We start from the raw sequence: 27521 nt of genomic DNA on the forward strand, positions 1-27521 counted from the left end.
ATTGTCCTCTGTAATTTGTTGCAGTCCTCCTCAGTATTGACTATTACCCCCACCCCCCAATTTGGTGTCATCCACAAATTTAGAAATTGTGTTTTTGATTTCCAAGTCCTAAGCGTTAATGTAAATTGTGAACAGCAATGGTCCAAGCATTGATCCTTGTGGAATACCACTTCCCACCTTCTGCCACTCTGAATAACTATCTTTTACTCCCAATCTCTGCTTTCTGTCTTGAAGCTAGCTGGCAATCCATTCTGCCACTTGTACCCTGACTCTGCATTCTCTGACCTTATTCATCAGTCTAATATGACCTTATTCATCAGTCTAATATCTTATCAAAGGCCTTTTGAAAATTGAGCCACGTTTATTACATTATCATTGTCTACTCTCTCAACCTCCTCAAAAAATTCAATAAGGTTGGTCAAGCAAGAATTTCCCTTTTGAAATCCATGCTGACTATTCATTGTAATATTTTTCATTTCTACATGTTCTTCTATTCTCTCCCATCACTGTGTTAAGCTCAGCAGGTCTGGCAACGTCTGTGGAGGGAAACAGAGTTAACACACTCAACCTGAAACATTAACTTTGTTTCTCTCAACAGATGCTACCTGATCTTCTGAGATTTTGCAGCATTTAGCTTTTATACCAATGTTAAGCTGACTGGTCTCTAATTTCTTGAACATGTTGTATTCCCCTTCTTAAATATTATGTTAGATATCCGCCCAGTACTCTGGCACTACACCTTTTTCTAACAGATTATTAAATATCTGTAGTAATGCCTCTGCCATCTCTTCCCTAGATTATTTTAAAATGTGGGGATGTAATCCATCCAGACCAGGGATTTTATCCTGTTTAAATTTGCTTAGTTTATTTGATAAATCCCCTTTTTAAATTTTAAACACTTATCTCATTAATCATCTCATCACTCCATATCATGTCCAGTTGTTGGCTGGAATTTTTTTTTTCTTTTATTCATTCACAGGATGTGGGCTTCGCTGGCTGGGCCAGCATTTATCGCCCATTCCTAATTGACCTTGAGAAGGTGGTGGTAAGCCGCCGCCTTGAACCACTGCAGTCCATGTGGTGTAGGTACACCCACAGTGGTGTTAGGGAGGGAGTTCCAGGATTTTGACCCAGCAACAGTGAAGGAATGGTGATATATTTCTAAGTCGGGATGGTGAGTGGCTTGGAGGGGAACTTCCAGGTGGTGGTGTTCCCACGTCCAGGGTCCCAACGACAGGCCAGAAAAGTGGGAGTTACCCAGCTTTGGTGGTTTGCGGGACACACAGCCACACTTTATGGTGGTCAGGCAAATGATTGGTTGCTCTTGGGGATTGTGGTCCCTTTAAAAGACGACTGCCCTTCCTCAAGAGCTGGTGGCCAATCGGGGGCCAACAGTGCCACCAGATGCTGGAACTACACTTGGATGAAGAGGACACCATGGAAGCATGTGCCCTCCCAACCAGGTAAGTGGAATCTGGGGTGCCGGGGATCAATCAGGCAGACCCCAATGAAGAGTGGAGTGGGGTTTGCAAATGCAGGCGGCGCCATTGCAGTGTGGAGTGGCCGTTGCCACTTGGGGGACCTTCCATGAGCCAAAGAATGCCTAAATAGTGGATCCCTCCCCAAGCCAGGAGGGAAGCCAGCAGAGTTCACCTGACAATCTTCTCATGCCAGTGGAGGGCTCATCCGTTACTGGTAAAATGCCAGCAGCAGCGGGAAGAGGCCTCCGATTGGCCACTTAAGTGGTGCAATTGGCCTCTGGGTTGGAGGGAAGGCCTCCTCCACTTCTCTGGCCGCTGGCAAAATGGCATAGCAGCAGGAAGGCAATGGGCATTCCACATCTATCCTAGGGGGATGGTAAAATTCAGCCCATTCTGTCTCTCTGGTAAACACCCAGGCAAAATAATGGTTTAATATTTCTGCCATATCTCATTACCTGTGGTATTATCCTGTCTAGCCCCTAATGGCCCTAGTGCCATCCTTTTATTATTGATGTGCCTGTAAAATATTTTACTATTTTGTTTTGTGTTCCTTGATAATTTAATTCCATAGTTCCACTTTGCCTTTGCAATTGTTTTTTTTTTTGACTTCTGTCTTAATCTCTTTGTACCCTCTCATGCACTGCTCTACTGCCTGTGAACTCCTCTTTCCTTACCCTCATGCTGGACAACCAAGACCTCCCAGATAATGTAAAAGGCCCTAAGCTTTTGCAGTATTTAGGTTGGTGTCTTTGCTGTGAGTTCAAGTCTCTTGGGGGCTTGGTCTACAGGGCAAATTCTCTTTGAGGAAAACTATTCACTGCTGTGCCAGAGATCAAAGAAAAATATAAACTTATCACAAAAATAAAGATAAATTGGTGTCTCTTGTCAAACATAAACCATATCATAGGAACAATGAGTGTGCTGTTCTGTCTGGTGCCAAACAACCCCTTCAGAGTACCTTTGGCAAGAGCACATATTAATGTATTGGTCATCCCCATTATATTTAAAACTCTAAGGAAAAGGAAAATAATTTTGGGGTGAGTCCTCCTTTGTGACAGTCCCCTATTAGGGTGTGAAGGAGGGTAATAATTTCCACATAATTATTTATTTTATTGCCTATTCCATCTCTCTCCTTCAGTTAGTGGATTTCAATTATATGTCTGCTCTTCAGGGTCTTGTTGAGATGGGTGGTGATCCTCTGATCTCTTTCCAATTATTTCTAGGAAAGCCACATCTTCAAACTACGCAGCATTTTCTTCCAGAGCCACACCTTCCAATAAATCATGAACTCTCCAATCTAGACCATGACACAGCCCTGTATGAGCTCACTGAGGATACAGGTCCATATTTCCCAGATACCGAAGTGGGACAGGAGGAATTCTAAGAAAAACTGGACCCAATCAACAAGACAAGGCAGAGACACATGCCTCGGCCCCTTACTGTGGTGCTCACACTCAGCAGATACTCTTCAAGGTAAAAAAGAACCTTTTAGAGAATCCTGAGAATTGTGGATTCCTGCCAATTCCACTGGCACTGCCTGAAGGAAACCACTTTTCTGTTTGTCTTTTTCCTCCCCCCGTGACTTTCCTCTTCACTGCACATTTCAGAAGGCTGGAGGTAATGAATTCTTGCACTTCTACAGGCTGGGAAATGTAGGGACTGCCAGGAGGTAGAACCTGCCCCACAGTGTACTAAGAGTTCTGTGGAGTCCTGCAGATAGGAAATGAGCCTGTGGTTGTTCTGCACAACAGCACAGAGATCTCGTCCACAACTATTTTTTGCCTTGTGTGTAATTTGATCTTTTCAGGTTCTGTTTCAGAATTTTTGTTTGTGTGTTACACATCTATGGTCAAAGAGCAGTAATAATTTTGTATGTATATATTACAGCACACTACTAAGCAGTTTTCTTTTTCCATTCTATATACCTTGCATTGGTTAAAAGTGCTGGGCTTGACAGGGTTGGGTTTGATGTATTGATACTGCACTTGGATTATTTTTGCTCGAGCTATTGTGATAATTCTTTACACATTCAATAAAAAAGTTGAACCAGCTTTTTTTTTGGAATGAGTCCTATGTTTCACAGAAATGTAAGTAACCTCAGCATGAGAATGGCTTTGCACCCCTTCTATGCAGGCTCATAATACCTTGCTATGAACCAGGATCTCAGTACTTTTTTTCCCATTCTCACTACAAAAGGCAGTTTCCATAGGCATGCCCACACTCTCTAAGATCTGAATCTTATGTTTCGTACAGAAGAGGCAACATACAATGGAGTAAACACTCCTCCCCATCTTGTAAACTTGCTGCTGAATAATGCAGATGATTACACTTATGTCTCACATTGCATCAACAGAAAGGTAATATCAGCCATACCAGGCAATCTTTGTAACACTCTGAACTATTCAACTGATTTATTCACAAACAAAATTATTTCCAGAAGCAAGCCTAGATAAAGTGGATAGGAAGGATCTATTTCCCTTTGCAGAGAGGCCAATACCATGGAACATAGATTTGAAGTAATTGGAAGAAGGATTAGAGTTGAGAAATCATTTCACCCAGAGGGTAACGAGGGTCTGAAACCCACTGACTGAAAGGGTAGTAGAGTTAGAAACTCTCATTGCATTTAAAAAGTACTTGGAGTTACACTTGAAGTGCTGTAACCAACAGGGCTACAGACCAAGAACCGGAAAGTGGGATTAGGCTGGTTAGTTCTTTTTCAGCTGCCACAGACACAAGTTGTGAACAACCGAAGGGACCTGCTTTTGATATGATCTGCCAGTCGTTGAGACATACACACCTGGCATCACACCAGCACTTGAAATTCATATACCACATTAGTCATTTGTGTGATAGACAGAACATCTTTTTGGCTCGACAGCAGCATCCTGTTAGTGGAGAATACCACTCGTGTTGCTACTGCATAGTAACAGCGTAAAACAGCTAGACTCACCTGTTACTCAAATTTTTGGGGCACTTTATGCTTCCAGGGTCATCTTAGGTAGACTGGTGGATCTTATCAAACAGCACATCCCTTCGGTCGTTCGCAACAGGCAAAGTACAGACCATATCAACCGGACCATGCTTGCAAAACTCAAAATAGTGTCCAACATTAGATGTGATTGTGCGATTGGACACTTGCTAAACAATCCTGATTGCGCTAAGAATTACACTGAAAACCAATTTAAGATTATCAGTCGGGCTTGCAATGTGGCCCACTTATGCATGCTAGAAGCTACATATTTTCATTCACAGGTTCCTGTCCTTTGCAGACAGGAGCACATTCATGCATTGTGCCTTTTTCAACTAAATAAACGCTTGGCGGATAGCCATTCCCAGTTCAATCCCCATGACAATGCCTTGACCAATCAGAGTCAGCCAGCCTGGTTTGGATTTGAACAAAAGCTTGACAGTTAACTTCACTGGTTTTGTTTGTGTGTTGCACATCTATGGTCAAAGAATAGTAATAATTTTGTATGTGTATATTACAGGACACTAAGTTTTTTTTTTCCATTCTATATACCTTGCATTGGTTAAAAGTGCTGGGCTTGACAGAGTTGGGTTTGATGTATTGATACTGCACTTGGATTATTTTTGATCGAGCTATTGTGATAATTCTTTACACATTCAATAAAAAAGCTGGAGCAGCTTTTTTTTTGGAATGAGTCCTATGGCAATGCTTCTACCAATCAAAGTCCACTTGACAACTAATCAGCACTCTCTTCTCAAGCAGTATACATTGTTATTCCCTTTACTCGTGGTATTCTTGCAAACTGTCCTGATGAGTGCAAGACGAAAAGCTTCAACAGCATGTCTCTTTTATAGAAGTTAAGTTTTCCGGAAACAATCTCAGATCTTTGGAATCAAGTAGTTACAAAAAATTCTGCAAAAGCTTGAATTGGGATTTTTCTGATTGGAAAACCCAATGTCCACGATAAACGTGCAACTTACAAAGAGTTGAAATGAGAAAATATATTCTAGGCAAAGTGAGCCATGAAACTGTAGCTGGAGGAAGCCTGGCACTATTGTATCAATGAGCAGCTTATTGACGTTCTGGCTGTTGAAACCACACTGACAAGTTTTTACTGGTAACTCATTTCCTGAACAATGAGTCTCACATACTTTCGGCAAAATAGCTTTGGACTACTATTCACCCTTCCAGCTTGAGGTTTTACAAGTGAAGTATTTGAAACTTGCTGTTGGAGAACTGTGTTCAAGACTCTGAGATTACTGATGAATTAATTGGTTATTTTGGAGACAAGAAAACTGTTGAATATAATATTCCCTTTTCTCACACTAAAAAGCTTGGAAGTGAAATAATGCGGCTATCCCTGAAGCTAGGAGCTCCTTGCTAAGATTACACAATGATTGAATTGAGAAAATGATGGTGTTGTCAGGAAAATCCCCTTCAAGAGAAGGAGACAGCCTTTCTGGACTCTTTCCATTTGTGTCTGATACAAGAGCACAAGGTGATAAAGTCAATAAATGAAACGGAAATTCTGGAAATACACAGTGGGTCCGGCAGCATCTGCATAGAGAGAAAGTGAGTTAACATTTCAGGTTGATGACTTCTCATCATGGTAAAGTCCATCTTGGTCAGATAACCTATCGGAAGACAATTTCACTCACTGCTCACCTTTCTTCTAAAAGATAGGACACCAAACAAAGCCATCTGCATCGCGAGGCCCTCTTAATTGGTAGAGATTACTGTAATGGCTGTTGAAATCTGGAAAAATTCTGTACTATATTTTTGCAAAACAAAAGTGTATGTAAATTTTATCTTTTCAGTGGCACCATTAAAGGAGTCCTTTGTCTACACCAGGAAATAGACTAATATATGAAGCTGACTAGATATTCTCACTTTTTCACTGTATCAGTTGACCTTGCCACTCAATATCTGTGTTCAGACACCAATTAGGTCAAAGATTTTATAATATCTCTTTGAAATGTTAATTCTGAGTCTGCAAATGGAGTAGGAGAGAGGAAGATCTGGCTAACCCTTCAGTTATTATCACAATGTGATGCGATGTCAAAGACTACTTGTGGCATTTTTAAAAAGTGCCTTAGCTGTTCAAGTTTGCCCGTGAAGTGACATAGGAACCAGGATACTTGTGTAACACATTCCAGTACAAAGTTGTTAAACCTATGATGTTTTATAAATTGGGTGTAGTGTCACCCTGAGAGGCGGAATCTAATGTCCTGTATAATCCAGAGTATTTTTACTTGCCTGATATCTCCCTAAATGTAGTGAGACTGAAGGTTTGAACCGACAGCACTTATAACCATACTCCAACATGCTCTGCACTGTCATGCTCGATCTTAGATGGAGATACATTCTATCAGACAGTATCTCAGGCCTTAACTCAACAAGCAAATGAACAGTAAATCAATATATTTACAGTAATTACAAACTTTACTATTCTCAACAAGTCAGTAATCCTCCTGCACTAACCCTCTTCGTAAAATTATCCTTTGAAACACAAAGGTACTTTGTTTTGTATGATGTGTGATATGGAAATGTTTTCTGTGCTCAAAAGATGTCTCTCTCAGAATTGTTACGGTGTAGGAAGCCATTCAGCTCATCGTGCCTGTACTGGCTCTCTGAGCATTTTAACTTAGTGCCAATCTCCTGCCTTTTCCTCATAACCCTGCATTGTTTCTATTTAAATAATTATCCAATGCCCTCTTGAATGGCTCAATTGAACCTGCCTCCACCACACTTCCAGGCAGTGCATTCCAAACCCTAACTACTCACTGTGTGAAAAAGTTTTTTTTCTCACCTAGTATTTGCTTCTTTTGCAAAACACTTTAAAACTGTGCCCTCTGGTTCCCGATCGGTTTACAAGCTGGAACAGTTTCTCCCTATCTCTCATTAGCTAAAAGCATAAGAAATAGGAGTAGACCATTTGGCCCCTCAAGCCTGCTCCATCATTCAATAGGATCATGGCTGATCTGCCTCAACTCCACTTTCCTGCTTGCTTCTCATATTCCTTGATTTCCTGAGAGATTAAAAATGTATTGATCTCAATCTTATAATATATTCAACAATGGAACATCCACAGCCTTCTGGAGTGGACAATTACAAAGATCTACAACTCTCTGAGTGATGAAACTTCTCACTTCAGTCCTAAATAATCGATCCCTTATCTTGAAGCTGTGTGCCCATGTTCTAGATTCCCCAGCCAGGGAAAACAACCTCAGCGTCTACTCTGTCAGGCCCCTTCAGAATCTTGTTTCAATTACATCACCTCTCATTCTTCTAAACTCCTGAGAGTATTGGTCCAATTCACTTAGCTTCTCATCATAGGACAACTCTTTCATCTCAGGATCTAATCTGGTGAATCTTTGCTGTACCATAAGGGACTTTTCATGCCCCCTTACAGGTGGGTGTCTACATCTTGCATAATATTGGCACACAATGCTTGAAGTCAGGAGTAATATTTAGTCACAGGACTCGCAATCTCACTCACAGCATGCATTGCTTATGAGAACTTCTCCACTTTGAAATCTGACAAAAGATAGGAGAAAATCCAAATTGTAACAGTAACTCGAGTCATGGCAGGTACATTTAAAAATAAAGTATGAAATGAAGATAGGCTTCCTGGCCCAATGAGCCTGCCATTTCCAACAGACCACATAACTTGCATGGGCTCAAATTCTCCTCAGCTGACTTTGATCTGAGGGGGTGAAATGATTACAGTTAAAACATATAAAAAGGATAGAGGATTGAAAATTTTCAGAGCCTTGAAGATGAACAAATGACAGCAATCTAACTTTAATATCCCCATCATTCAGACTTGATCGGTTAAACTGTACAGATAACAATTACATTGTCCTATAGACCTGGAACCACAGTTCTAAGGAGTATTTGCTCACCTGCATCTATAATTATCTTCACCTATTCGTTTTGTGCTTGAACAGATACACATCCAGCTCTTTTTAGTGTTGGGGGTCAGTTTGGCTCCATTAGAAGCACTTTTGTCTGAGTCGGGTTTCTGGGATCAAGTCCTACTTCAGGATTTAAGAACACAATCTAACTGGACCCGTCAGTGCAACATTGAAGGAGCGGTGCATTTACAAAGTATTAAAAATAATAGAAGATCATTTGACTTGACAGGTGGTGTCTGCTGGTATTTATGCTTCACATGAGACTCCTAACCCCATCAATGTACCTTTAGATTGTTTCTCCCCATGTACTTATTAGCTTTCCCTTGAATGCATCTATGCTATTTGTTGTAACCATGTGGTGGCAACTTTCACATTTTAAACACTTGGTGGATGAAGAAATTAAGAATTTCCAATACCAGGCAGGTCCTCACATAAAGGTATTGAGCAAAGGCCTCGCTGGGAGAAGGGAAAAATTAATGTTTGAGGCACTGGATCATTCCCATGTGCCTCGGTGACCAATGGCAGACAGGCAGCAGCAGAGGTTTTTGAGCACTCAATTGCTCTTTGTCCCAGAGTGGCAAACTGTGGAGATGTAAGGGAGGGAAGCAAAGGGATTTGGAAAAGATTATAGTAAAAAGTTACCTTGATCCAAAAAACTGATCATTAATGTGAAATAGGAAATCTCTCAAGTGACAGGTTTCTGTTGAATTCTTTATTGAATTTATTAGTAACTATCATAAGTATGACACCGAGTTCTGATCTTGCCTAAAGTGGAAACACCTTCTCTACAATCCACCCTACCAAACTCTTTCCTGAGCTTAAAGACCTCTTTCCGAGTCCCAGTCTGTTCAGCCTTTCCTGATTACTACATTCTTCCAGTTCTGTTGTCATCCTAGTTAATCATTTTGCATCTTCTCCAATGTCTCTATATCCTATTGATACAAGGGAGATAATCTTCCAAGTGTGGTCAAACCATGATTCCATTCACATTTAACATAGCTTCTCTGCTTTTCAATTCCATCCATTTAAAAATGAATGTTTTTTTAAATGGCCTTATTAATCTGCCTCATCGCTTTTAGTGATCAGTTTACCTGTACACCCAGATTCTGAAGTTCATCCAGCCCATTTAGACATACTTTCAAAGGAATTCATGGCTTCCTTATTCTTCCTCACACTTGTATTTAAATTTGTTTGCCAATCACACACCTGTTCTACATGTTTATTGTTTTCTTGTTCCAGCTGAACACAAGGCTCTGAATTTAATGTCATGTGCAAATTTTGTTCAAACCTTTCCATGAGGTGATCCAACTCCACTTCCCAATCAGTAATGACCTTCAACCCCTATAGCTTTTAGCTAGTTTGTGATCCATTCTGTTTGCAACTTGTTCTGACTCCACATATTGGCAATCTAAATATATTATGCCTACTGCCTTACCTTTATCTTCCCTTTCTGTTCCTTCTTCAAAGTATTTGATAAGGTTCTTCAAGAATGAACTTTTTAGAATGGTACTGACTACTCCATGTATTTCCAGTTCTATTACATCTTTAAGCAAATATTCTAATATTTTTCCTACCGCCAACATTAACCTAATTGATCTATAGTTGCCTGGACTTATTAGCTGTTCGCCAGTCACCTGGCACTATTCCCCATCCCTCCACTTTCTTGTGGACTGGAAAGCTTAACCTTCACAGAATCAGAGAGTACAGAAGAGGTCCTTCGGCCCATCGAGTCTGCACTGACACATGAGAAACATCTGACCTACCTAATCCCATTTACCAGCACTTGGCCCATAGCTTTGAATGTTATGACATGCCAAGTGCTCATCCAGGTACTTTTTAAAGGATGTGAGGCAACCCGCCTCCACCACCCTCCCAGGCAGTGCATTCCAGACCGTCACCATCCTCTTGAGTAAAAATGTTTTTCCTCACATCCCCCCATAACCTCCTGCCCCTCACCTTGAACTTATGTCCCCTTGTGACTGACCCTTCAACTAAAGGGAACAACTGCTCCCTATCCACCCTGTCCATGCCCCTCATAATCTTGTACATCTTGATCAGGTCGCCCTTCAGTCTTCTCTGCTCCAACAAAAACAACCCAAGTCTATCCAACCTCTCTTCATAACTGAAATATTTCATCCCAGGCAACATCCTGGTGAATCTCCTCTGCACCCCCTCCAGTGCAATCACATCCTTCCTATAATGTGGCGACCAGAACCGCACACAGTACTCCAGCTGTGACCTCACCAAGGTTCTTTACAACGCCAACATGACTTCCCTACTTTTGTAATCTATGCCTCGATTGATAAAGGCAAGTGTCCCATATGCCTTTTTCATCACCCCACTAACATGCCCCTCCACCTTGAGAGATCTATGGACACACACGCCAAGGTCCCTTTGTTCCTCAGAACTTCCTAGTGTCATGCCGTTCATTGAATACTTCCTTGTCAAATTACTTCTTCCAAACTGTATCACCTCACACTTTTCAGGGTTAAATTCCATCTGCCACTTATCTGCCCATTTGACCATCCCGTCTATATCTTCCTGCAGCCCAAGACACTCAACCTCACTGTTAACCACCCGGCCAATCTTTGTGTCATCTGCAAATTTACTAATCCTACCCCCCCCCCCCAGAGTCATCTATGTCGTTTATATAAATGACATAATAGGGGACCCAGCACAGATGTGGTACGCCACTAGACACTGGGTTCCAGTCACTAAAGTATCCTTCTGTCATCACCCTCTGTCTCCTACAACTAAGCTAATTTTGAATCCACCTCATCAAATTACCCATGTGTATCCCATGTGCATTTGCCTTCTTTATAAGTCTCCCATGTGGGACCTTGTCAAAGGCTTTGCTGAAATCCATATAAACTACATCAACTGCACTACCCTCATCTACACACCTGGTCACCTCCTCAAAAAATTCAATCAAATTTGTTAGGCTTACTCAATTTATCTTTGTTACTCTTATTTGTTTCATTTCCAATGCAAGTTGATTGCTTGTATCATGACGACCAAAATTGAACACACTGCCCCAACTATGGTCTGACCAGGATATTGTAAATTCTTACCATAATTTTCCATCAACTTGTATGGGCTTGTTCTGGCTATGTATATATATATATATATATATATTTTTACAAATGGTGTGAAATGTAACATTTCAGTTAAATTTCATTTGTCATGTATTTGAACAGTTGCATAACTTTTATTAATTGTTTTGTTCTTTTGCACTGGTATGGTCCTATTCTTGTGTTGGGAATATATGTGATTAGTTTCCCATTAGCTTCATTACACAGGCCATTGGTTGGTTTTGGTATGCAGGCGATTTATGTACTCAGCTTAAAAGAATGGCATTTGTTTTGCCTCAGATCACCTAAAGTTGTACTTGTGTGCTGTAGTTCTGTTATCATAATTCAGGTGCTTTGTCTATTAAAATAAAACCAGGGCCTTTGGTGGTGACAGTCTGCAAGTTGCTATCAAACAATCTATCATCTAAAAACAACTTTCTGTCACATACCCACTGATCAAGTGTGTCAGATTTCTTTTTAATTTGCAAGGTCAGGTTCCATTTCTGTCCAGGTGACTTCACAAACTTTGTGTCAAAGGAAATGAAACAAAACTTTCATTAGCAGCTATTACATCTTTGCATTTGTAAACGCTGGCAGGTTGAAGAAATGCTGGTTTAGACCTTCCCAAGTCAAATGTGCTGGGTTGTGAGTAGATGCACAGAAGTGAAGGAATTTTGGTAATCCAGTAGATGATGGGAAAGGTCAATATGAGGATGCAACATGTCTAGCCAGTGGGTTGAACTCTTCAAATGAGATCTGCCTCGGAGATGTGAATGGCAGGAGTCAGCTCTTCGTTTTTCCTCTTCCTATAAAAAGCCCTAGGGTTAACCTTCCACACTTCTGAATGTGCTGGCGAGGCAGTTTCTTCAAATTTACATTCTCAATTATTTGAATTTCCTCAATCAGTCCTTCCTGGCGGTAGAGAAGTAATTTAGACTGAAACAGATTAAAATAAAAACAGTTGTATACACAAGCCAATAAAAGAAACCTGGATGATATTTGATGGGAATAAATCACATACAACCATGTATTATTTGGGCCAATTTCATGTGTACAGTAAAGAGTCTAGCCCATCAGTTAAAGTTGTCATTTTTGCAAACCACTGAACAATATGAAAACATGAAAATTGCTAAATTAAGAGCTGAGGGGACAGTGAAGAGTTTTCTGTGGATAGTAAAGGAATAAGATACAGCTCCCCTGAGAAATTTATTAACATCTGTTCTGGTTAATAGTTTACACCTAAAGAGAAGCCAGAGGAAATAACATCTAAAAATAGGAGTGGAGAGAAATATTTGGGGTATTAAGGAATCACTGTGATACTAACACCAATAATCAACTGTCAGGAGGATCTACAGGAAGAGGCACCACAGGGAGAGATGGGCACTATGTCCCCGTTGCTTGCATGTTAAATTAGGACCATTAAAAGCTGATGATAATTATAGTTCTGGCAGAAATATCATCAAAAAGCATGAGATGGTTCAGATCTGACACTGTCCACTTAAAAGAATTTATTTCCACAGCTGTGGCAGACACCAACAACACAGAACATGCTTTTAATTCCTCTATAATTCTAATTGAGAACTGCAAAATAGCTCCATTATACTCTTCTATAAAGCAGATGTTATTCCGCAGTAATCACATCAGTCAGCACTAGTTAACTTTCATTAGCATTGATTTAACTTTATTAAGACTATGTATATTAAAAAAAATTACAGGTGGCAAGAGTATGAAGGCTGCAATTGAGTTTCTGGGCTCTGATTACATCAATAAACTGCTTGCAGAGTTTATGGTCCAGTCATCTGAACCCTGAAAGTAAATTGCTCACCATCTTGTGTTTACGGTAGCCCAAACAAAATAAAATTGATTTGTAATAAAATAAAAACTTTCTTCTGTGACATTTTTTTTTAAAACACATCACACTTGTGGTACGAGAATATTCAATGGTAAGCCAACTGAATAAAGAGTTAACATGCTAAGAGTTATGTAGGTCCCACTGATGAGAGCAATCAGTTCCCTATTCAATGGCTTACAATCAGACACTCTCTTTACACTCAGCAAGGATGTAGGTTAACTACAATCCTATCTTCTGCAATTAGCCATGCGCAGCAGCAGGAAAGACGGCTCTTTTACATTCCTAAAAAACACTGGTAACCGTGGAGATATCCTATAGGCAGCTCGAGGACTATTTTGATAAGACAGTATTATTAATTCTACTTTTTTTTATTAATCTGCATTTCATTTTTAGCGTCTGCATTAGCAAACTGTTAGTGCTTACAAAATGGAGATGACACAAAACAACACCACCCTCGGTTCAACTGGCAACAACATACCACTCTTCTCATCAAAAGTCCACCTTTTTAAAGACTGCAGTATTTAAGGTTTAGACTGGTCGTGTTTGGCTGACTTCTTGCCCAACCTTCCATGGTGTAGGTTCGTTTTCAAAGGAGGCTTGACACGCGAGCTCTGCTGTGTCCGTATCTTCATGTCCATCCTGTTCTATATTAAGACTGTAGACGTTGAAATGGCAAAAAACCCATAAAAAACACTGTTCATGGTTCCCTTTCCACACATGACATGAGGACATTTATATCAAACATTCTTGTTAAAAGTAGTGTCTTTAAGAAAAAAGGACACACTCTATAAAACCATCTTTCTGTCAAGTCACTGAAGCTGATAAATCAAAAAAGAAACAAAACAGGACTGGCATTCTAATAAGTTGCAGCAGTGAAAATACAGACCTGGATTTCATGCTACTCGAAAATACATAAATTAAAGCCTATTTTTAATTACACATTTGCCACAGAATTCTGAAAATAATTCACAAATTCTTAATAATTTCATGTCTGTGGGTGGATAACGTTTTACTGGTTATCAATGGATCACAGATTCAACTTCCGCCTTAATACAGAAATCCATGCAAAATCCATCAGAAATTCCTGATTTAAATATCAATACAAAACCCTGATCCAAACGGAAGTTCCCTATTAAATTTTTAGGTTTCAATATAATGAAACAGTCAGTCCACAGCCAATTATTCCCCAAGATAATTGTATGGTTAAAGAATCTAATCCCTTTCCAAAAGGAATGTCTTCATTCAGCATTTCCCACTGTTTTTGCTTGTGAACTATTAACTAGATTGTGAGATGATTGACAAATCTTGTCTTAAGGTGCAGCTAATAGCAAACATAATCCAGGTGCCATGATGACATAGGAAACTGGAGCTACAATATGCCAAGGAAATGTGAATTATACATGTACTCACTGTTGTTTGCTCAGGGGATGCGTAAAGGCCAAGAGGGGGAATAAAATTCCCCAAAGCCACATTCCTGCACTTCCTAACAGCCAGCTATATTGGTAGAAACCTGGATGAAAAATGCTGCATCGACCTCCAAGCCTCCAGGACTGGCCCACAAGGCAGGGAGGTCAGAGAATGGAACAGAGGAAGTAAGCAAAGTACTGAGTAGGAGGAAAATTAGGTAAATTAAGTATTTCCAAACCAATGAATACAACGAGACACTTGCAGGCAAAAGCTGTTCAAACTTTGCAGGGAAAAACACAGTACTGCTGCCACTGTAGGAAAACAATAATACTAAAATACGCCCCACACTTCACAGCAGCATGATCTCAAAATGCACAGCTATTCTTCCCACGTTAGAGCTTTATTCCAACAAAATGGCTCGACTCAATTTTTGCATCCATGTTCCAAAAACTTTTTTTTCTGATGCCTTACCTGGTCACGTTGTGGATAGTGGTATGATCTGAAGAAGATTGGGGGTTGGGGGGCTTGTTTGGTTGGGGGGGGGGCAAAGAGGCAATGCACATGGAGTTGCATGTCACAGAAGCTTATTTGCACTTTCTTGGAACATCACCTTCAAAGCTGTGGCAGACACAAGAAAGAGAGAATTTGCTCTCTGGCGATGCAACTCACACAAGAAATAAGTGCACTGAGGCACGAGTCTCAATTAAAAAAGCCTGAACATTCTCAGCAGGACACAGGCAGAAGTGACTGAAGAATCCAGGTCACTAAACTATGGGACTTACAGCTCACTGGAACTGGTTATGGTCTATTAATATTGGTCAGGACCTCTCTCAGGGTGGAGGTAGCCAAACTCAGGTCATGTGCATCCCCTTGAGTCCTGGCAATTTGGCCTGTAAGGCCCAGACAACTCAGTTCTATTTGCACTTACATTTCGTTTTTTGCTGGTTTGTCCCATCTTAACTTTGTGGACCTGGAGGTTGGGAAACTTTATAGGTGATAAATCCTAAATTGGAATAAAGATCTGTTGGTATCAGTGAATTGATGGGAAACTGGATTGAAACTCAATGGGGGTGGCGGGAGGGGAGACTAGTAACCCATATGGCCCACGAAAGCTTAAACACCTTGCCCTAAGGGCTAGTGCTGTCTGTCAACTCGTACAAATGTATCTGTGCCACAGTTTGTACAAGTTTAGCCAAGGTCAGGCTTTCAAAACTAAATTTAAAAAGAAAAATCACTGTCCACAAGCAGAACTTTCATAGGAGTTTTGCGCTGTGTGTTGAAGGCAGTGCTCCTGCAGATAGCTTAACTCTGTAAACCTCTCACCGCACCACGTGCACTTACACTGACTCTCTCTGGCGTGGACATTCTGGTGCTTTATCAGGTGTTCCTTCTGCTTAAAGCCCTTGTCACAAGTGATGCATTTAAAAGGTTTGTCCCCTGTGTGAACGCGCCGATGCCGCTCCAGGTCTGAAGAGTACTTGAACCGCTTCTCACAGTCGCTGCACTTCAGGGGCTTCTCCTTGGCAGGCCGACACTGGTGCTCCACCAGCTCGGAGGAGCACGCAAAGCGCCGCTCACAGGCATTGCACTTGAGTGGCCGCTCCTCAACATGGGTCGCCTCATGGAGCTGTAGGGCTGAAACCCGCTTGTAAGCTTTCTGGCAGACGGTGCACTTGAAGGGTTTGCCCTCCACACGGGCGCAGCGGTGACGCAAGAGCTCCGATGAGTCTTTAAAGCCCTTCTGGCACCCGGTGCACTGAAAGAGGCTCTCTCCAGTGTGAATGTGCTGGTGGTACAGGAGGTGCGAGGATTCACTGAAGCCCTTATCACACACTGTGCATTTGTAAGGCTTGTCCCCGGTGTGGGTGCGCTGATGTCGCACCAGTGCATACAGCTGCTTGAAGCTCATCTGACATGTGGTACACTTGAAAGGCCTCTCCCCTGAATGGACACGCTGGTGGTGCTGGAGGTAGGAAGAGCGCTTGAAGCTCTTGGTGCACTGCCCGCACTTGTAGGGTCTCTCGGCTTCCGTCGTGCACTGGTGCTGCAGCAGCTCCCCGGGCTGCTTGAAGCCTGCGTGGCAGATGACGCACTTGAACATGTCCTCACCGGCGTGAACGCACATGTGGCGCACCAGGTGTGAGCGGTGCTTGAAGCTCTTGTGGCAGACGCTGCAGTCGTAGGGCCGTTCACCCGAGTGGATGCGCTGGTGGTGTGCCAGGTGTGAGGACTGGCTGAAGGTCTTGTCACACTGGGCGCATTTGAAGGGTCGCTCGCCAGTGTGGACCCTCTGGTGCCGCTGCAGCTCGGAGGCGTGGCGGAAAGCCTTCTCACAGGACGAGCACTTGAAGGGCTTTTCACCGTGGATGTATTGGTGGCGGACCAGCTGTGACGACTTCTTGAAGCCCTTCTGGCACACACTGCATTTGAAGGGCTTCTCGGGCGCGTGGAACTGCTGGTGGGCCACCAGCTCTGACGAGTCCTTGAACTTCTTCTTGCAGACAGTGCACTCAAAGGGCTGATCCTCAATGTGAACCCGTTGATGCAGGATTAGCTCTGATGACTGCTGGAAATTCTCACCACATATGGTACATTTGAAGGGATTGTTCTCATTGTGGACATTCTGGTGCTGGACCAAAGCCAGCAACTGTGAGAATCCCATCTTGCAGACATGGCAGATAAAGGGCTTCTCCTCCACCTGGCCACACTGGTGTTGCAAGAGATCATTGGAGTGGCTGAAGGTCTTCTGACACTGGGCGCACTGGTAGAAGCGATTCATGTTAACAAAGCATGGATGCTGCTGGAGCTCTGACAGCTGCGTGATCGTCTGGCCACACATGTTGCATTTTTGGGAACTTTCGGCTGACACGGGCTGATGCTGCTGAAGGGCTCCGTCAGTGGGGAAGACGATCGCAAACTCAAGGGCACGTTCGGTGCTCTGAGGAATACAGTTCTCCACCAGGGGTGGGGCGGCTGGGTGCTCCTCCCAACACTCAGTCATGTTGAATGGGCTCACATTGGAAAACAGTTGCTTCCCGAGATGAAATGGTCGAAACTATGGACTTCTCTCACCGATTCCACACTGAACAAAGTGCACTGGGCAACCTTATCTGTCGAAAAAAAAAATTCAAATTAGCTTTTTAATTTTAAAAAAATCCAAATTGTTTTTATTGCATTTTTCCACAAAGCTGTGTTGAACACAACATGAACGAGGGCAAGCAAGAACGAACAACGTGCGACACTAAAGCACATAGATGTATAACACACTTTGGGAAGGGGATTATGTCCTTGATTGCCACACAATATGTTCAAAAGGCTCCTGAAAGCTGGAGAAAGAAATTAAAGCAGCTAAAAGGGAGAAATAGGATAAAAGGGAGATGAGGAAAAAGAACCCACTTGCAAAGTTAGGGGGAAAAAACCTGCCTGGCCATGAGTAATGGATTGTCACAGTGCAATGTCCCTCAGTAAATCCCGTGTTTTCATCTCAGATCCATGGCCGTTTACAATAAATCTTCCCCCTGCCAGCTTAACTTCAATTTGAATCAGGAACCTGTTTTAAAATTGTGGTGCTGCATTCGTTCAACAAAGGGCATTACCAGCTGGTACAGAAACTGCCCAGGAAATATGCAGTGAATTTTAGATTTTTAAATCTTACTTCAATCTTTTGAACAGAATGTTTGTGATACCAGATCAAGTGCATTCTTCAACTTCTGGTATGAAAAAGGAGTGAATATTATGCAGATACTATTCCACTTGGGTGGCCCAGGTGAAATGCCACTTCTGTCACAGTTGATTAATGATACTGTGGTATCTTCCAGCTTTATCTGGTGGTTACTGGATCATCCTTGGGGTGAAAGGATGATTGACTGCCCTGTTCCCATACCTACAATAGGTGCACGTGTGCCCCCTTTGCCAGCGTTCATCAACCTGACAATATGGCTGAGATTGAAGAGTTATTGGGTGGTAAGGTGAGGGGTGGTGTGTTATATTACAAGCTTGAATGCACATTCCACCATTCCATAGAACCACATACTGGGGGTGGGGAGGGTGTGGAGTCTCGTTTCTAGCGTTGCTGCAGGCACAAAGTTAATTGTCATTCGTTCCAGGGCAGAGCTATGATTTCGCATAATCCAGATCATCTTGCAGGTCAGCCACAAAAGGCAAGTTCTCCTAATGGTTAAAGTCCAGTCTGGTCCTCATTCCTAACTTGCCCAAGGCCATCCACGTGCACAAACCTCCTTTGACCATAACCATATCATGCACAATTGTAGGGGTAACAAATCAGATTAAAATTCATAACTGTCACATGGCTATCAAAAAAAAAGCAGACAGTGAAATCACCAATCAATGGTATTCAACACAGCAGCACAAACACCATGGGCACAGCATTAGTATCAGCAGGGGAGCAACTGCTGAGCAACAGTGGAAATCGAGCAGTGCTATCTGACTCCAGCTATCCACCTGTTACTATTATATTTAGTTCCTAATGTGGGAATCTCATTATATTGTCATCCTAATATGATGTCACATACATAAAAGGAGTAATGATTTCAAGAAATATTCAACAATGAAGGTGTTACCAAGGCTATTCAAGTAATCCATATGTTAAAGATATTTCTTTACTAGTTAGGTTATCTTAACCTTCTTTTGGTTACTGACTTCAAATGAACCTTGAAGCTTTTAAAAGTGCTTAAAGGAAAGTGAAAATGTTTATTGCAAGACCTGGGCCTTCAAGGCTATCTCTCAGCACTGAATGTGATTTCAATGGACAAAATATCAACAAGGATGTGATTCAGTTCTTTAAAATGTGGTAAGAATCAGTAACATGAGTAAAAGATAGGTACGTTAGTGGCAGATCATTTTGATAGTGGATCGGCTAGCCCACATTTGAATAACTCCATTTCAAGTAGAGTCATTGGGGTCTACAGCACAGAAAAAGGCCCATCGAGTCTGCGCCTGTCAAACAAGTACCTAACTATTCTAATCCCATTTTCCAGCACTAGGCCCATAGCCTTGTATGCCATGGCATCGCAAGTGCACATCCAAATACTTCTTAAATGTTAAGAAGATTTCTGCCTCTACCAACCTTTCAGGCAGTGAGTTCCAGATTCCCAGCACCCTCTGGGTGAAAAAATTCTTCCTCACATCCCCTCTAAACCTCCAGCCCCTTACCCTAAATCTATGCCCCCTGGTTATTGATCCCTCCACCAAGGGGAAAAGTTCCTTCCTGTCTACCCTATCTATGCCCCTCATCATTTTATACACCTCAATCATGTCCCCCCTCAATCTCCTCTGCTCCAGGGAAAATAACCCCAGTCTATCCAATCTCTCCTCATAACTAAAACTCCCCAGCCCAGGCAACATTCTGGTAAATCTCCTCTGCACTCTCTCTAATGCAATCACATCCTTCCTATAATGCGGATTCCAGAACTGCACGCAATACTCTAGCTGTGGCCTAACCAGCATTTTATACAGTTCCAGCATAACCTCCCTGCTTTCATATTATATGCCTCGGCTAAGAAAGGCAAGTATCCCATATGTCTTCTTAATTACCTTATCTACCTGTCCCGCTACCTTAAGGGACCGGTGGACATGCACACCAAGGTCCCTCTGATCCTCGGTACTTCCCAGGGTCCGACCATTCATCATGTATTCCTGCGTCTTGTTTGTCCTGCCCAAGTGCATCACCTCACACTTATCCGGATTAAATTTCATTTGCCACTGATCAGCCCATCTGACCAGCCCGTCTATATCCTCCTGTAATCTAAGGCTATCCTCCTCGTTATTTACCACCCCACTAATTTTCGTGTCTTCCGCAAACTTTCTGATCAACCCTCCAACACTCAAGTCTAAATCGTTTATATATATATATATATATACTACAAACAGCAAGGGACCCAACACTGGTCCCCGTGGAACCCCAATGAACACAGGCATCCAGTCACAAAAACACCCCACGACTATCACCCTCTGCTTCCTGCTACTCAGCCAATTCTGGATCCAATTTGCCAAATTGCCTTGGATCTCACGGGCTCTTACCTTCGTTATCTGTTTCCCATGCGGGACCTTATCAAAAGCCTTGCTGAAGTACAAGTAGACTACGTCGAATGCATTGCCCTCATCTACACACCTGGTCACCTCTTCAAAAAATTCAATCAAATTGGTCAGACATGACCTCCCCTTAACAAAACTATGCTGACTGTCCTTGATTAATCCCTGCCTCTCCAAGTGTAGATTAATTCTGTCCCTCAGAATTGCTTCCAATAGTTTCCTCACCACTGAGGTTCGACTGATTGGTCTGTAGTTCCCTGGTTTATCCCTTCCTCCCTTCTTGAATAATGGTACCACATTGGCTGTCCTCCAGTACTACTTGCTGTAATACCAGTGCATCATGAAATGAGGCAAATAGGATGTCAGCAACTCTGCTAGTCAAGAGGAAGCCATGGAGGAAACCATAGCGTAGTGGTAATGTCACTGGAGTAGTAATTCAGAGGCTCAGGCTAATATTTGGGGGACACGAGTTCAACTTCCACCACAGCAGCTGATGGAATTTAAATTCAATTAATAAGATCTGGAATTGAAAGCTAGTCTCAGTAATGGTGACCATGATACTATCATCAATTGTTGTAAAAACCCATCTGGTTCACTAGTGTCTCTTATGGAAGGAAATCTGCCATTCTTGCCTGGTCTGACCTATGTGGCTCTAGACCCACAGCAATGTGGTTGACTCTTAACTGCCCTCTGAAATGGCCTAGCAAGCCACTCAGTTCAAGGATAATTAGGGATGGGCAACAAATGCTGGCCTTCCCAGCAATGCCCACATCCCATGAGAGAATGAAAGAAAGAACATAATGATTTGTTCTGCAGGTATTTGAAAGAAAGGTTGATTAAGTTCAGCTCCAATAATTTCAAGCATTGTAGGCTGTTCTACTGCCATGGACTCTGGAGGAGGTAACCATCTTACCAACTGTCTCCTGGTAAGGTCTGATAGCCTAAAGCAGACAGATGAATGAAAACTCCTTTGTATAATTGTGATCACAATTTCAGATTCATTGCAGCATTAGTTGTAGGTTTATTGGCTTACATGGAATTTCCCTTATAGTGAACTGATACCAATAAGCCATAGGAAAACCTTTTTTTAAGCCAATAACTATTAATGTTCCAATACACCACTTGTGTGACTAATCTGAATCTAACTGTACTGTTTCCAGTTAAGTGAATGCAGTATGAAAATTTCAGATCCCCTGTGTAAAATCCCAGCAAAGGTGCCCATGGTCAGCAGCATGAAAAGTTTACCTCCCTGTTACTAACAACACTAGAGTGTGTATGATTGCTGGCTTGTTAACAAGAGCCATTGTGAATCAAGAGAGGAAAAATAGAAATCTGTTTCTTGGAATCACTTCCCATAACATCACAGGATGTGAGCAACACTGGCAGTGCCACATGTATCGTACAAGTGTAGTTGCCTTAAGCACCCACAGCACTGTTCTTAAGAATCACAATCTGTGGATTAGAATTGGGCGGGCCAGACAGAGTCAGGGTGCTCTTTATCCTAAAGGATATTAATGAATTATTTGGGTTTCTACAATTGTCTCTGTCAGCTTCAACTGTCATATCTCTTTCTGATGCAAACCCACAAATTCTCATTTTTTACAGTTCATATCTTGGGTCTGCCAAGGTGGCATTTGAACTTGTGGTTGTTTGGGTTACTCATGCAGTACCGTAATCACTCTGCTACTCTCCTCAATGGCGTCTAGGGTGTTGATCCATTCATCAATAAAATTGTTCTGTACTTGGCTTAGAGCTGTAGGCATGAGATCATTTGAATTTCTCTGGGTACAAAAGCTTTTATTACTGATGATTTGTTGTCTTCAACTCAATTTGCCTAATGATTAAACAGGATCTAATATGATGCACAGCCTTCTACTGGGAGGAAGCCTGAATTACATCACTACGGTTTATAACAGGAGGGAAGTGAAATGAAAGTTTCTAATTCAGCTGCCAAAAAGAGGTTTCATTTGAAATGGGATTTTATGTTGGTTTATCTCCCATGGACTACTCTTAATGTAGCTGCTAATTCACAATATCTGATTATTCCTTTTTTTGGCACTAACTTCCTGTTACAATTATTTGTGTTACTCAATTCAATTTTTTAGTGCAAAGAATATTAAATTTGGAGACGGCAGTGCTATAAAATGAGGTATTGTTACATTATTTACTGGTCACAAAGCAGCTTATGAAAACCAGCTGGGAGACTCCAAGTCAAATAAGGTAACCAGCAGTTCCTGCTTCAGTGAGCTGCTGTTTAGCCAAGCATTGATTTGCACCTTCCTGCCACAGGGAACCGATGCCATTCTGCAAATGCAAATCAGAGGGCCAGTGCTTGGTATGGTTTTTGACAAGCATTGAACACTGATATTAGGAGCAGGAACAAATTTGTTCCTCACTCTTGATAAATGGAAGCCAGGCACAGCAAGGGGCCTGCCAGACACAGAGGCTGGGGGCTTACCACTTCTGCATTTGCCAGCCCACGACTTTCCTGTCCGTTGAAATGAACAGGGTGGGGAACTGTAGGGAGGCGGAGCAGAAAACTCAGGTCATCTTTTCAATGCTTTCCTGTGTGCTGAAGCATCAAACAGGGTTTCAACTTCAGTAAACACATGGTTATAACTGTAATCACTAAACAATTTCAGAAAGAAAGATCTTTTTCATTGTTGGCTACAGGACTCTATACTTTACACAAAAAGTTTTCTTCAAAGAACATTATATGTGTTATTTATCTCTAACTACAGCTTTAAAAATACAGGATAATTTTTCCAATGGTTGCCTCTGTACCTCGCCTAATTGAGAATTTCTGTGCTTTTCTCAACTACACACAAAAAATCTCAGCGCTGGCAGGGGATGTGGGGTAGTGGCTGTGAAAAAGTAAATAACAATATTTAATAAAAGTATAGGACAAGAGTGTGCAAGTACGACAGGGTTCGAAGGGCAACAGTGCAGAGGTGCTGGGCCCGAGGGGCCGGGGGGGCAGTAGCGGGCAGAGGGGCCGGGGGGGCAGTAGCGGGCAGAGGGGCTGGGGGCAGCAGCGGGCAGAGGGGCCGGGGGGCCACAGCGGGCAAAGGGGCCGGGGGGGGGGGGCCGCAGCGGGCAGAGGGGCCGGGGGGGGGCAGCAGCGGGCAGAGGGGCCGGGGGCAGCAGCGGGCAGAGGGGCCGGGGGCAGCAGCGGGCAGAGGGGCCGGGGGCAGCAGCGGGCAGAGGGGCCGGGGGCAGCAGCGGGCAGAGGGGCCGGGGGCAGCAGCGGGCAGAGGGGCCGGGGGCAGCAGCGGGCAGAGGGGCCGGGGGCAGCAGCGGGCAGAGGGGCCGGGGGCAGCAGCGGGCAGAGGGGCCGGGGGCAGCAGCGGGCAGAGGGGCCGGGGGACAGCAGCGGGCAGAGGGGCCCGGGGGGCAGCAGCGGGCAGAGGGGCCCGGGGGGCAGCAGCGGGCAGAAGGGCCCGGGGGGCAGCAGCAGGCAGAAGGGCCCAGGGGGCAGCAGCGGGCAGAAGGGCCCGGGGGCAGCAGCGGGCAGAAGGGCCCGGGGGGCAGCAGCGGGCAGAAGGGCCCAGGGGGCAGCAGCGGGCAGAAGGGCCCAGGGGGCAGCAGCGGGCAGAAGGGCCCGGGGGGCAGCAGCGGGCAGAGGGGCCAGGGGCAGCAGCGGGCAGAGGGGCCGGAGGCAGCAGCGGGCAGAGGGGCCGGGGGGCAGCAGCGGGCAGAGGGGCCGGGGGGCAGCAGCGGGCAGAGGGGCCTGGGCGAGGGGCGATAGTGCAGAGGTGCCTGGGGAATTAAATCAGAGGTGCCAGGGGTCGAGGGGCAATAGCGCAGAGGTGCCAGGGGTCATGGGGCAATAGCGCAGAGGTGCCAGGGGTCGAGGGGCAATACTGGAGAGGTGCCGGGGTCGAGGGGCAATACTAGAGAGGTGCCGGGGTCGAGGGGCAATAGTGCAGAGGTGCCAGGTGTCGAGGGGCAATTGCGCAGAGGTGCCATGAGGCGAGGGGCAATCGTGCAGAGGTGCCTGGGGAATTAATTCAGAGGTGCCAGGGGTCGAGGGGCTATAGTGCAGAGGTGCCAGGGGTCAAGGGGCAATAGTGCAGCGGTGCCAGGTGTTGAGGGGCAATAGTGCAGAGGTGCCAGGTGTCGAGGGGCAATAGTGCAGAGGTGCCAGGTGTCGAGGAGCAATAGTGCACAGGTGCCAGGGGTCGAGAGGCAATCGTGCAGAGGTGCCAGGGGTCGAGAGGCAATCTTGCAGAGGTGCCAGGGGTCGAGATGCAATAGTGCAGCGGTGCCAGGTGTCGAGGGGCAATCTTGCAGAGGTGCCAGGGGTCGAGGGGCAATAGTGCAGCGGTGCCAGGGGTCGAGGGGCAATAGTGCAGAGGTGCCAGAGGCAATAGTGCACAGGTGCCAGGGGTCGAGGGGCAATAGTGCAGAGGTGCCAGGGGTCGAGGGGCAATCGTGCAGAGGTGCCAGGGGTCGAGGGGCAATCCTGCAGAGGTGCCAGGGGTCGAGGGGCAATAGTGCAGAGGTGCCAGGGGTCGAGGGGCAATAGTGCAGAGGTGCCAGGGGTCGAGGGGCAATCGTGCAGAGGTGTCAGTGGTCGAAGGGCAATCGTGCAGAGGTGCCAGGGGTCGAGGGGCAATCGTGCAGAGGTGCCAGGGGTCGAGGGGCAATCGTGCAGAGGTGCCAGGGGTCGAGGGGCAATCGTGCAGAGGTGCCAGGGGTCGAGGGGCAATCCTGCAGAGGTGCCAGGGGTCGAGGGGCAATCGTGCAGAGGTGCCAGGGATCATGGGGCAATAGTCCAGCTGTCGAGGGGCAATAGTGCAGAGGTGCCAGGGGTCGAGGGGCAATAGTGCAGAGGTGCCAGGGGTCGAGGGGCAATAGTGCACAGGTGCCAGGGGTCGAGGGGCAATAGTGCAGAGGTGCCAGGGGTCGAGGGGCAATAGTGCAGAGGTGTCAGTGGTCGAGGGGCAATCGTGCAGAGGTGCCAGGGGTCGAGGGGCAATCGTGCAGAGGTGCCAGGGGTCGAGGGGCAATCGTGCAGAGGTGCCAGGGGTCGAGGGGCAATCGTGCAGAGGTGCCAGGGGTCGAGGGGCAATCGTGCAGAGGTGCCAGGGGTCGAGGGGCAATCGTGCAGAGGTGCCAGGGGTCGAGGGGCAATCGTGCAGAGGTGCCAGGGGTCGAGGGGCAATCGTGCAGAGGTGCCAGGGCTCGAGGGGCAATCGTGCAGAGGTGCCAGGGCTCGAGGGGCAATCGTGCAGAGGAGCCAGGGGTCGAGGGGCAATAGTCCAGCTGTCGAGGGGCAATAGTGCAGAGGTGCCAGGGGTCGAGGGGCAATAGTGCAGAGGTGCCAGGGGTCGAGGGGCAATCGTGCAGAGGTGCCAGGGGTCGAGGGGCAATCGTGCAGAGGTGCCAGGGGTCGAGGGGCAATAGTGCAGAGGTGCCAGGGGTCGAGGGGCAATAGTGCAGAGGTGCCAGGGGTCGAGGGGCAATAGTGCAGAGGTGCCAGGGGTCGAGGGGCAATAGTGCAGAGGTGCCAGGGGTCGAGGGGCAATAGTGCAGAGGTGCCAGGGATCATGGGGCAATAGTGCAGAGGTGCCAGGGGTCGAGGGGCAATAGTGCAGAGGTGCCAGGGGTCGAGGGGCAATAGTGCAGAGGTGCCAGGGGTCATGGGGCAATAGTGCACAGGTGCCAGGGGTCGAGGGGCAATAGTGTTTAACTGGGTCACTCTGGCACATGGGGCTCAGGTTACACCGAGCAACCGCTGCCCCAGTGAAGCTGGCACATGGCGCCCCGTATGGAGCAAGGTGGCGGTGGCTGCCCGGCCTGGCCTGACCCCCTTCCCGCCGGCCGGCCGGCCGGGCCCTTACCCGATCCCCACCCCGCCTGGGGACCCGGTCCCCTCCCTCCCTCCATCCGTGCCGGCCGGGCCGGGCAGCGCCGTCTCCACCAGGCCCAGGACAATGGCCGCCGCCGCCGCCTCCTCCTCCCTCGCCGCTGCCCATCCAAAGCCGCTAGATCCCGGGCCCCCCCGGTATCAAAGCCATCGGCCTCATCACTCGATTCCCGGTTCACCCGCACCCCGCCGCCCGCCCGGCGGTACCTGCTGGCTCCTCGGGGGGGGGGAAGCTCCGGCTCCGAGCGCCGGCCAGGCCCCGTCTCCCCCCAATGCCGCGGCCTATCCTGCCGCTCGACTCTCTCTTCCTCTGCTCCGGGGCGGGGAGGCCCGAGAGGCTCACAGGGTGCCCGGGAGGCCGGCCTGGGGTGTCGGCCGAGCCGCTGAATGTTGCCGCTGGAGCCGACTTCGTGACTCGGTTGCTCGGCTCCGTCCCGCTCCGGCCCGCGTAAACAGGAAGCCAAGAGCAGCCGCGGGGTTTCCTGTCACTGCTGCCGGCTCTCTGCTGCCCCCGGCGGATCCAGCTCGAACAGCGGCGCCGGCACCCAGCACAGGTTGTCCCAGCCCTGGGACTCTCACTGACAGAGAACCTCTCCCCCCTCACTAACCCTCTTCCCCCCTCACTAACCCTCTCCCCCCTCACTAACCCAACACAAACACTGCTCCCACTCCCCCTCACTAACCCTCTCCACCCTCACTAACCCAACACAAACACTGCTCCCACTCCCCCTCACTAACCCTCTCCACCCTCACTAACCCAACACAAACACTGCTCCCACTCCCCCCTCACTAACCCTCTCCACCCTCACTAACCCTCTCCCTCCTCACTAACCCAACACAAACCCTGCTCCCACTCCCCCTCACTAACCCAACACAAACACTGCTCGCACTCCCCCCTCACT

General features: G+C 45.7%; 2 protein-coding genes across 18 annotated transcripts in view; one reads left to right on the forward strand and one right to left on the reverse strand.

Moving 5' to 3' along the window:
* hsf4 (heat shock transcription factor 4) overlaps positions 1-3531 on the forward strand; it is a 96363-nt gene extending 92832 nt beyond the window's left edge. For all 11 annotated transcript variants that reach the window (XR_013576879.1, XM_078544098.1, XM_078544095.1 and 8 more), the window contains one exon: positions 2705-3531. Coding sequence is in view for 10 of the 11 variants with exons in the window: in XM_078544098.1 (XP_078400224.1) it covers positions 2705-2865 (161 nt within the window). In the remaining variant the exon portion in view is untranslated. The remainder of the gene's footprint in view (positions 1-2704) is intronic.
* An 8362-nt stretch (positions 3532-11893) lies between these two features.
* Positions 11894-27170, reverse strand: LOC144681918 (uncharacterized). 7 transcript variants are annotated; one of them, XR_013576875.1, is made up of 4 exons: positions 23206-23314; positions 16038-17806; positions 13768-13944; positions 11894-12373 (listed from the first exon to the last, which is right to left on the reverse strand). XR_013576875.1 is itself a non-coding variant. In XM_078544078.1 (3 exons), the coding sequence occupies exons 2-3, from the start codon at positions 17695-17697 to the stop codon at positions 12369-12371; spliced, it is 1665 nt and encodes a 554-aa protein (XP_078400204.1). In that variant the 5' UTR covers positions 17698-17806; positions 23206-23314; the 3' UTR covers positions 11894-12368. The 7 variants fall into 7 exon arrangements, 4 of the variants coding, with proteins under 4 accessions (XP_078400204.1, XP_078400203.1, XP_078400201.1 ...); XR_013576874.1 differs by having other exon boundaries at positions 11894-12349; positions 13768-17806; XR_013576873.1 differs by having other exon boundaries at positions 13768-17806.
* Between the last annotated feature and the right edge of the window lie 351 nt (positions 27171-27521).

The sequence above is a fragment of the Cetorhinus maximus genome, chromosome 6 (assembly GCF_964194155.1).
Source record: "Cetorhinus maximus chromosome 6, sCetMax3.hap1.1, whole genome shotgun sequence".
In the NCBI taxonomy this organism is placed as follows: domain Eukaryota; kingdom Metazoa; phylum Chordata; class Chondrichthyes; order Lamniformes; family Cetorhinidae; genus Cetorhinus; species Cetorhinus maximus.